Here is a 10,943-nt window from a genome sequence, read left to right on the forward strand (position 1 = left end):
GTCTGAACAGGGCGCTAGCATTTGTGTATAAAATAAATAAATTTGTGTAAAAAAAAAGCTAAATAAATAAATAAACAAACAAACCAACAGTCAGGAAGCGAGTTTGCAAAGAATCCACGTTTATTTAATGAGATGATGATGGACAGAATGCACAGAGGAGGAAAAGTGCATGCAGCGGACAGACGGCCACGACGCTGTCACTGCGCACACGCCACGTTAAGGCATCGGAGTTCCGTCGCATTACCGAAAAAAAACAGAAAAAAAAAAAAAACAGCGCGAGGTCCGGGGAAACGCCGTTCGATCACGTGACTCACCGTTTTCTTTTCATTTTTACAGAGCCTGAGCACGGTCACGGGTTAAAAACAAATTACACATGCAAATGAGGGGGGGGAAAGTGGGCGGAGTTTACCACACGGGTTTAACAGGCGACACGTGTCTATTAGAACTCGTATAGAAAACAACGTCTACGTTTAACGTTCCACGTATGGCTTTTACCGCATACAAAACCGAACGAAATATTTACCGCTGTAACTACGTCAGTCCTTCAGAAACATAACGGCTAAAAATTAAACGTCCACCGCGTCCCGTTTACGCTAAATGCAGTCGATCAGACGAAATACTGAATTCGCTATCACTCCACTCCTCTAGGCTCCGCCTCCAGAAGATGGTAACGTTAACCGCTAAACTATCGATATGTAAACAAACAGTTTTTGCTAATATTTTTAACATCCATTAATTTTAAGAAATGAGATTATGAAAGTTTTACGATGTCATTTTAAGCAAGTGTATGAAATTGAGTTTTTTTTTTCTTTTTTTTGAAAACTTTTTGAATGACAGACTTCTATAACACGTTAGCTATGTTAACTTTTAACTTCGTAGCTCCAGGACTTTCCAAAACTAAAACCGTAAAAACTTGACGCTGATTGGCTACATTTAGAGACGAGTGAGACGTTGTGGACGTTTCATTTTTTTTCCTGAAATTTTCTTTTTTTTTTTTTTTTAAAACAAAACCAAAAAATTAACCCAAAACTAAACAAGATGTCGTCAGATTCACTACAGAATTATAAATTAACCTAATTAATCACTCAAAAAGGGAAAAAAAAAGACATTTTATTAAAGTGTACGTCAGGCATGTGCTGATTATCGGTGGACGATACATCACGATATTTAGCAGCGAAGACAATTTAGCATTTAAAAACTTGAAGCCGTCTTTATTCCGAACAGTAAAATCTCACAATTTTCTAATCTTTGATCCACGACAACGTCACGATATTATCGTTAACCGTGATGAAATGTTAGCGGAATATCGTGATATGAAATGATTATCAGCACATGCCTGATGTACAGCACACCCACAGGACTGATATGTTACACTGTTTGCTGTCCGAATGCACGGAGACTCGCGCTCACGTTAGCGCGCTAATCCACCCGAAGCACGACTCGCAGTCTCTCTGAAATCCTGGACGTTTGCATATCGACGTTTCTTCCTGAAATCCGCGCTCATGTTTCTCTCCGCGCCTTCTTCTTCTTGACCTGTTTCGGAGATTCCCAGCTCTCCTCAGGTTTCTCTGGTGGAGACGAGACGAGACGAGAAAATGGTCAGAGGTCATGCTAGCAAGGATAACGTCACAGATTAGCATTAGCATGAAGTTACGATTACACTTTCCTCCCTACTTCCTCTATAGGGCTGTACATGTAACATAGGCAGCCATTTTGGATTTTCTGTCAGCTGACTCACTCTGAGTGGGCGGAGCTGTGTTTTTGGGCGGAGCCTCAGGTTCAGTCGGTTTCAGCGGGACTCGAGGAGAAACCACGATTTCCTGCTCCTACACACACACACACACACACACGCGCGCACACACGCACACGCGCACACACGAGTAAAAATGCTGCTAACGAGTAACAAAACCTTATGACCACCAGTTTAACATTGTGCACTAAATAACTTGTTAATTAAACATTAATAACGGCTCACTTTTGTGGTTTTAGGCAAAATGTTCCCTGCAGTGTTCTGGTCTTTAGCCACGCCCACTTCCACCTCCATCTGTCAATCAAAAAGAAAGCGTATCTTTTAATTTAAAAGAAAAAAAAAAGAAGCTAATAATGCTTTGCTCATTTATGAATTTATTGCTGCAGTATTTCCAGATGCTGTGTGTGTGTGTGTGTGTGTGTGTGTGTGTGTTTGGGGGCGGAGCTTCACCTGAGCAGCACTTCCAGCCTCCTCCGCTTTCTTCTTTTTCTTCTTCTTCTTCTTGGCTTTGCTGCTTCCCGGAGCCGCAGGTTCGTCTTTGTCCTTTTCCGGATCGGAATCCTGTGTGACGCGGATGAAAGGAAAACGTTAACGCTCACCACCCTACATGAACAACCCTGTGAAATACTGCACTACGTATGGAAGTGCGCTATGGAGTGAACACGCAGCAGCACACCGGAGCGCGTCGCCTTTATTCTTCACGTGTGTTTCTTTTTCCCTGAGGTTTAAAAAAAACTGACCTGAGGCTCGTCAGGAGAAACAGCGCCACCTGCTGGCTCCTCGTAATTCCCCCACTCCTCACACGGGGCGCAGTAATCCGACGCCGGATCTGCAGAACCGCTGTCTATACACACACACACACACACAGAGCAAACGTTATGCACAAATTTAAAACGTTTTATAAAGTTAAACTTTAAAAAGTTATTTTAACGTCGATGAATCCCGGCTTCACGCTTATCATTTATTGTGTTTCCACTTCATGCGTTGCGTGCTTCTAACAGTAGCGTTTATGGATTTATTCTATATTTATTAAAAAACAAACAAACAAAAACAACAAACTCATTCAATTCACGCAAATGAATTAACATGAATTTAGATGAATAATATTAGTAAAGAAAAAAACTAAACAATTATTACGTTCATCCTTGCTGTAAACTGACCAAAAATAAATAAATAAATAAATCAGAAAATTCTGTGAATATTAAAATGATAAATATTAAGCCTAATTGAAATATAATATTAATATTAAATTTATAATAAATGCAATATTAAACATTGTATTAAATATTAATTAAAATTTAAATGTAAAATTAAAAAGTTTTATTTACTGCACTTTCTTGCTATTATATTTTTGCTATTATTATTATTATTATTATTATTATTATTATTGCACTCACTGGGTCCAGACCACTCGTCATCCACGGGGGCTGGACACGCCCAGGGTCGCTCAGGAACAACCGTCGCTTCAACACCTACACACACACACACACACACACACACACACAGAGGGAGGGAGAGAGAGAGGAATATCATTGTTTCAGGGCTTAGAAGAATTATTTCCGCCAATGTTTCTACTCTTTAACAACCTGCAGCCGGAAAATCTGAGCAACTCAACAGTTCACAAATCGCAGCGTGACTGAGAGCTGGACTAAAATAATCAGAAACACAATCTTCAAACCCTGATGCTTTAACAAGTGAAATCATTTCACGCCGCAACACCGTCAGCGTCCACCGGGGGGCTCTACAGCTCACAGGGTTAAATTAAAATCAAACTGTCACACACACAAATCGTACACAGTGCGACGTGTCGTGAAATGCTCTTTACAGCTGTCTGTGACATAAAATAGAGTTTACACAGAGTTAGAAAATGGGAAAGTATTAAAAAAAGGTATTAATATATAATCTGAGGATATAAAGATGGGGCTGATAAAGTGCAGGTGTATAATTCTGTGCAACATGAAGCTGAGGAAGTTGGATGAAATTCTCCAGATATATAATAAGTAAATATATTTATAAAAACAGGATGAAATGGTTTCTGAAGATGAAGGAACAGAAGATGAATTAAACCCTCAGATCGAGCGGAAGAGATTCACTCATCGTGGTAACGATCTACTTTAAATAAAGATAATCATCAGATAAGACAGTAATAAATAATTATAATATTTTACTTTACGTCTCTTACCTGCAGTCATTCCGTGGAGCGAGACCGGAATGTGAGAACCGTCTACGATCATCCACGAGCCTTAAACAAACACAAACAACTTCAAATTTCCTTCCTGTCAACTTTAATGTTAACGTTTCTACACAGAGCGGCGTGAGCACCTGAGGCTGATTATTGTCCTGTAACAGCACGTCCCCAAGTGTTTTATTCCTCTTACACCACAGCGACTTACCAACAGTTACACATTTCTACTAATTTATAGTTACTTCCTGTTGTCGCTTACGTTATAGCAGCTATAAACACTCGTTCTCTCACCAGCCTCTCTTTATTCTCTCTCTTAAAGTTAATAAGAGGAAAGAAATCGCAGCTTGTTACGCATTTTACTGAGAAACCGCAAAGAAGCGTAAACTCCTGTTCTGAAGACGTCGAAAAACTTAAAGTTCCAGCTTTACCTCTGACTGTTACAAAGCGCTGACACTGGAGACTCCTTCCCTAAATGTTACATAAACATCTACGATTCTGTGTTTATTATCAGTGGAGCGTTCGCAGTACGAGTCCCTGTTACTATAGAAACAATAACGTATTAATATAAACCTGCACTACTGTCAGAGCTGCTGTTATAGAAAATGAATCAACACCTCCTGACCAATCAGAATGCAGAATTCAGCGGTGTGATTTACCCTCCATGTCCTGAGGCCAGACGGACGCTTCGGACTTCACGCTGTTCCAGGTCTGTGTGTGAGGAGGAACCGACATGCCCAGATCCCAAGATCCTGATCCGTTCGCGGTCATCACGTCCCACGCGCGAGACACTGAGGAGCGCACACACACACACACACACGCACGCACGCACACACACACACACACACACACACACACACACACGCATGTTACTATGATGGTCTGAGATCATATATTCTATATATATATAAAGGTCATGTGATGAAGCGTGTTTACTGCAATCTTCTCGTATTCTACTGCAATTTTATCACGTAATTACATCACTAAGCGCTTCATCACATGACCTTTAATTCACCTCATGACCTTTAATTCACCTCCGTAATAACGCTTTGGGTTAAAACGTGTCATTTATAGACAAGATCCACGTCAAACAAACGATAAAATATCCTCGATATTTAGAAGTTTTGCACCTGAGCTCACGCTGCTAACAAGTAACGTGAGCTTACATCCTCCAGTGTAGCACGGTGCGCGAAACCGTCACGCTGTGTTCAGGGGCTCAAACTGGGGGCGTGGCCTAAACTCTGGAGGCGGGGCTCGTACTTTAGCAGCGATTGAGACAAATGATGTTTCTGAGGTAGACACGGGACCGAGCCGATACTCAGGATCAGCATCGGGGTGATAACGCGAGGGAAAAAAAAGAACGGAAAAGATTGGAATTGGATTCGGAAAATGTTTATTTAGGAAGCTGATTGTATTTTTTAAATTATATTTGCTGTATAAATAAAGCTGTGGTTTGGTCTAGGTTGTGTTTTTAGCTGTGTATTTTTTTTTTAAAAAAAAAGCTTAGTAGTTATTAAAGATAAAGCATATCGGCTGACGCTCAAGGCTGCGTCTTGGTATCGGAAGTGAAAGCGGTGATATCGCTTCAGCTCTAACTCGAGGAGAACGTGTGAGGATTCAGACCTGCTGTTTGTGCGACGCTAAACTGGAGGCTATAAACTTCTAGTGTTTGTTAGCAACATTAGCCTCAGGTGCAAAACTAAAGAAGGAAAATGTCACAGGTTGAAGGAAGTTGAAGGGACGCTGTGGTGTAAAATGGACGCTGTGGACGTTTCGCTCCGAGTTGAAATAATAATAACAGCGTGCAGTGTGGAGGAAGCGAACACCAGTTACAGTGATGTAGGAGTGTAGTGAAGAGTGTGTGTGTGTGTGTGTGTGTGTGTGTGTGTGTGTGTGTGTGTTACCTGGTGGAATGACGGCACGGGTCACTTCAGCAACAGGAGGCTCGTCTGTAGAGAGATAGAAAGAGGAGGAAAGAGCTCGTTACGCTGCCTGAGATAATGAGATAATGAGATAATGAGATAACGCTGCGTTAAACTCAGCAGCAGGAGAGAATTCCAGGTTACTGCTCAGGCTCCGAGCGGCCATTTTGATTCCACGTTACTACTTTGGTTTTTTTTGTTGTTTTTTTGTTTGAAAATTCCAGGTTATGGGGTTTTATTCGAATGCAGCAGTATTTCAGAAAGTACTTTCACATGCGGAGAATCACAGACCACAAACCTACGTCCTGCGTAAAGAAGTCATTACGCTACTCACGAAATAAAAATATTCAATATTCAATAAACATGCACGTTTGCACAATTTGAACAAAACGATCGGATAGTTTTGTTTACAGGGAACATTGCGCTGAGGCTCGGCGATGTGACGATACAAGATCGATATCGTGATAAATTACGTCATGATACGCTTTTCTGAGAATTCCTGATACTGTTAAAAATATTTATTTATTTATTTTTAGAAAATAAATTTAATTACAAACTTACCGGAAGCAGCAGTGTTTCAATTTTGTATTTAATCTCTAAAACCATAACTTTATTATTATTATCATAATTTTATTATTATTATTATTTTAAAAAGCTTTTTAATTGTTTTCTCCAACTTTATTTATCTTTCATAAATAAAAATTAAAAAAAAGATTTTTATTATTTTTATTTTTTAGAAAATAAATTTAATAACAAACTTACCTGAAGCAGCAGTGTTTCAGTTTTGTATTTAATCTCTAAAACCATAATTTTATTATCATAATTTTATTATTATTTTTTTTAAAAAAGCTTTTTAATTGTTTTTTTAATAATTTTTAATAATTTTAGTAATTTTTAATTCTCCAACTTTATTTATCTTTCATAAATAAAAACTTACCTGAAGCAGCAGTGTTTCAGTTTTGTATTTAATCTCTAAAACCATAATTTTATTATTTATTTTTAAAACTTTTTACTTCTTTTCTCCAACTTTTCAGCACTTAATATTTATTTATTTATCTTTCATAAATAAAATGATTTTGCAGACGTTCACGCGAGTGTTATCGTCCAGTCGGCAGTTTGTGAGCTGAATATCGTTTATCGTGAAACGATATTTTCTCGACATAATAGGAAGGTGTAAATATTTACGTTATATCTTCAGGCTACGTTAAAGCTACGCTACTCTTGTGTTGTTTACGCTACTAGCAACGATCGTGAACGTTCAGACCAGGCTACGACAGAGCTTACGTTCTCCCGGTGGAACCCCCTGCTGGGTTCTCTGACCGTTCTTCTGAGCTTTAGGTGCAGGAGCGGTGGTGGTCTTGGTGTTTTTGGTGGTCTTGGAGTTGGTGGTGGTGGTGGTGGAGGTCTTGGTGGTGGTGGTGTTGTTGGTGTTGGAGGTCTTGGTGGTGGTGGCGTTGGTGGTGTTGGTGGTGTTGGAAGTCTTGGTGTTGGTGGTGTTGGTGGTGTTGTTGGTGTTGGAAGTCTTGGTGGTGGTGGTGTTGGAGGTCTTGGTGTTGGTGGTCCTGGTGGTGTTGGCGTTGGAGGTCTTGGTGGCGTTGGAGGTTACAGATGGTGTCAGGATGATTTTAGGTTCCTCCACAGCGGCCGTGTGTTCCGTGTTTGCAGCGTTAGCCCTCGGCTCCGTTCCTCCGGGACTGCCCGACTCATCTCCCGCTCCTTTATCCTTCCTCAGCTGCTGTCGCTTCTCTCGGTGACTCACTTTCGTCTCCCAGGTTCCTGCTGAAGGAAACACACACACACACACACACACACACACACACACATATATCATTCACTACGCTAAGCGTTGTCATGGTTACATTTAGCTAGCTAACACAACTGGATCTGAAAGAGAGTGAGCATAGCTAGCATGAAGTTACTCGAAGCTGGATAGTTCACTTTTTCGTATCCAAGCTCAGAAGCGAGGGAGAATTCGCAATCACACAAACGTGATGCGATGAAGCGGAACCCTGAACGGACGTCGTTACCTTCCTCTGGCTCTTTGTGCTCCGACGTCGACGGAGACTTCGTTTCCTTCACCGATGCTTTCGCCTTCTTCTTGTTCTTCTTTCCCTAAAAACGAGACGTGCATAAAAATCTTTAACAACACTCCTTCTCCTTTAGCGTTCTTCTCCCGAGTCGTTTCAGAAATCACGAAGGGGCGGGGCTTAGTAACAGTTAACAATTTAGCCTGCATCAGCTAGGGGGAGGGGCTAATTTCAGGGCCAGAAATAAAGAAATTCATGCAGAATCATGAAGTTTTCTTCTTCTTTCAGTTTATCTAAAATTATAGATGTAGATGTGAAGTTAAATAAAAATGATTTCATTCACGCAATCATTTATAATATTTACATGATCAGTAGTTTTAATAATGTTTACTTAACGTTTTAGCTGGATAATGTTAGCTTAGATCATGTTTCCTAAGCGTTCATTATTAAGATCCAGGGTGTATTTGAACAGAATTATGACATCGTACGTTGAATTCTGATGTCGTACGTTGAATTACGATGCGATTATAACGTAAGCTCCGCCCCCTGTGACCCAGGAAGACCTGGGCTTTAATCCGACACGGTTATGAGTGTATCTGTAACATCATGGCACGAGTCCCGCAGATCTGCTGCCTCTGCACATGACGAGGAAACATGAAACTAGCAGCTGCTACTTTCAGACCAACGTTCGTCCTTCCTTTCTTTCTTCTGTTTCTGAGTCGTTGACTACTGAACACGTTCACACACACACGCACACCTTTTTACACTTTTTTTTTACTAAACAAACATAAATTGTGTGTGTTTTTTGTCCCTACCTAGTGATCATAATGTGGACTGAATGCGGTCTGGAGGTTGTTTCCTTCCTTTACGTAGCTTCCTTACTCTCTACATAAGCACCACTAATTAGAGTGTAGAAGCTTTTATATAATATTTACACTTAAACATCCATCACTAGATACGTTCTTTCCATCCATCCATCTACACGTTGCTTAAACATGGCTTTAATTTGGATATAGAGTGCACTATATAGGACGTAGAGGCGACGGTTTCACGTTTTCGGTTTCACTGAGTAAAGTGGTGTGTGTTTGTCTCCGTGGTGTGTTGTGTTCTATGTCGTGCACTAGGATGTGATTTGGAACAAAACATCACAACGTCATTCTGCAATCACACACAATAGGGCCTTTCGCACTGCAGGAACCTTTTCATAGTACCTGAACTAATTGTGGAACTACCCACTTTTTGGTGTTTTCGCACCTCCGGACCTGGGTGCGATTTTAGTCCCGACTGCCTTTTTCGAGAACCAGATGAGCTCCTACTCCGGAGCAGGGTCTAACCTCTAACAACTGGTACTATCCGTGACGTAAGTAGACGCTGATTGGCCAAACGCGTAGGAAAACGCCGTCACCCGCCATGATTTAAAACGCCGTGTAAACGTACCGTTCTTTCAATTGCTTTACGTGTACATCGACATTCCATGTCCATTATTGTGAAACCCGCGAGACACGACAAAAGCACAGCTCCGATCACAGCGTCCTCCATCCTCCAGTTGTTTACGTTGTTCTTCTTTGTTTCCGTTGTTGAACGCGCCTCAAATGACGTCGCTGTCGACCGGCTTACGTCACTTCCTAGCGCCCGCTTTCGGTGCGAATGCAGCCCTTTAAACGGTACTGGGAAATAGTTCACGCAAAATCGCCCAGTACTTTAGTACCGTAAATTTAGTTCTGGAGCTAAAGCGGTGCGAAAGGCCCTAATGTGAGCCGTGTGCTCAGAACCCCGGCTGTGCCTCTGTCTGGTGTTTTATTTATTGTTTTATTTCTTTTTGATTCTTGATTATATACCTTATCACTTTTCCCCCCAGCTGGATCTGGACTCTCGCTCTGGTTCTGGTTCAGGTTCTGGTTCTGGTTCTGTGTCTCCGCCGGCTTTAGCTCCTCCTCCAGGTCAACAGCCAGGCCATTCCTCTGCGCCTTCTGCAACGCAATCACACTCATCAGGTTCAACATTCTGCCTCGTGCACTGCATGAGGAATACGAGACTATGACAGATGAAAATGAGGATGAAGGTGCAGATGAAGATGAGGATGATGAAAATGAGGATGATGGTGCAGATGAAGATGAGGATGAAGATGAAAATGAGGATGATGGTGCAGATGAAGATGAGGATGAAGATGAAAATGAGGATGATGGTGCAGATGAAGATGAGGATGAAGTTGAAAATGAGGATGATGGTGCAGATGAAGATGAGGATGAAGATGAAAATGAGGATGATGGTGCAGATGAAGATGAGGATGATGATGTAGATGAGGATGAAGATGAAAATGAGGATGATGGTGCAGATGAAGATGAGGATGATGATGAAAATGAGGATGAAGGTGCAGATGAAGATGAGGATGAAGATGAAAATGAGGATGATGGTGCAGATGAAGATGAGGATGAAGATGAAAATGAGAATGATGGTGCAGATGAAGATGAGGATGAAGATGAAAATGAGGATGATGGTGCAGATGAAGATGAGGATGAAGATGAAAATGAGGATGATGGTGCAGATGAAGATGAGGATGATGATGCAGATGAGGATGAAGATGAAAATGAGGATGATGGTGCAGATGAAGATGAGGATGATGATGAAAATGAGGATGATGGTGCAGATGAAGATGAGGATGATGATGTAGATGAGGATGAAGATGAAAATGAGGATGAAGGTGCAGATGAAGATGAGGATGATGATGTAGATGAGGATGAAGATGAAAATGAGGATGATGGTGCAGATGAAGATGAGGATGAAGATGAAAATGAGGATGATGGTGCAGATGAAGATGAGGATGATGATGTAGATGAGGATGAAGATGAAAATGAGGATGATGGTGCAGATGAAGATGAGGATGAAGATGAGGATGATGATGTAGATGAGGATGAAAATGAGGATGATGGTGCAGATGAAGATGAAGGTGCAGATGAAGATGATGATGTAGATGAGGATGAAGATGAGGATTGAAGATGAAAATGAGAATGGAGATGAGGATGAAAATCAGGATGAGGATGAGGATGAAGGTGAGGAAGAGG

General features: G+C 41.1%; 1 protein-coding gene across 3 annotated transcripts in view; it reads right to left on the reverse strand.

The window, feature by feature from the left end:
- Positions 1-97: 97 nt before the first annotated feature.
- The window catches only part of mtdhb (metadherin b), a 12,234-nt gene continuing 1,388 nt past the window's right edge, over positions 98-10,943 (reverse strand). Inside the window, exons 2-13 of one of the 3 annotated variants that reach the window (XM_053227966.1) lie at positions 9,720-9,848; positions 7,882-7,966; positions 7,139-7,633; positions 5,837-5,881; positions 4,592-4,723; positions 3,933-3,992; positions 3,148-3,222; positions 2,491-2,594; positions 2,201-2,311; positions 1,976-2,044; positions 1,739-1,826; positions 98-1,568 (exon numbers count right to left, since the gene is read on the reverse strand). In XM_053227966.1, coding sequence (XP_053083941.1) covers positions 1,501-1,568; positions 1,739-1,826; positions 1,976-2,044; positions 2,201-2,311; positions 2,491-2,594; positions 3,148-3,222; positions 3,933-3,992; positions 4,592-4,723; positions 5,837-5,881; positions 7,139-7,633; positions 7,882-7,966; positions 9,720-9,848 — 1,461 coding nt within the window. In that variant the 3' untranslated portion in view covers positions 98-1,500. Of the gene's footprint in view, positions 1,569-1,738; positions 1,827-1,975; positions 2,045-2,200; positions 2,312-2,490; positions 2,595-3,147; positions 3,223-3,932; positions 3,993-4,591; positions 4,724-5,836; positions 5,882-7,138; positions 7,634-7,881; positions 7,967-9,719; positions 9,852-10,943 lie in introns of all 3 variants that reach the window. The other 2 variants (XM_053227967.1, XM_053227965.1) reach the window with 2 other exon arrangements.

Source organism: Pangasianodon hypophthalmus, chromosome 22, assembly GCF_027358585.1.
Source record: "Pangasianodon hypophthalmus isolate fPanHyp1 chromosome 22, fPanHyp1.pri, whole genome shotgun sequence".
Lineage (NCBI taxonomy): Eukaryota > Metazoa > Chordata > Actinopteri > Siluriformes > Pangasiidae > Pangasianodon > Pangasianodon hypophthalmus.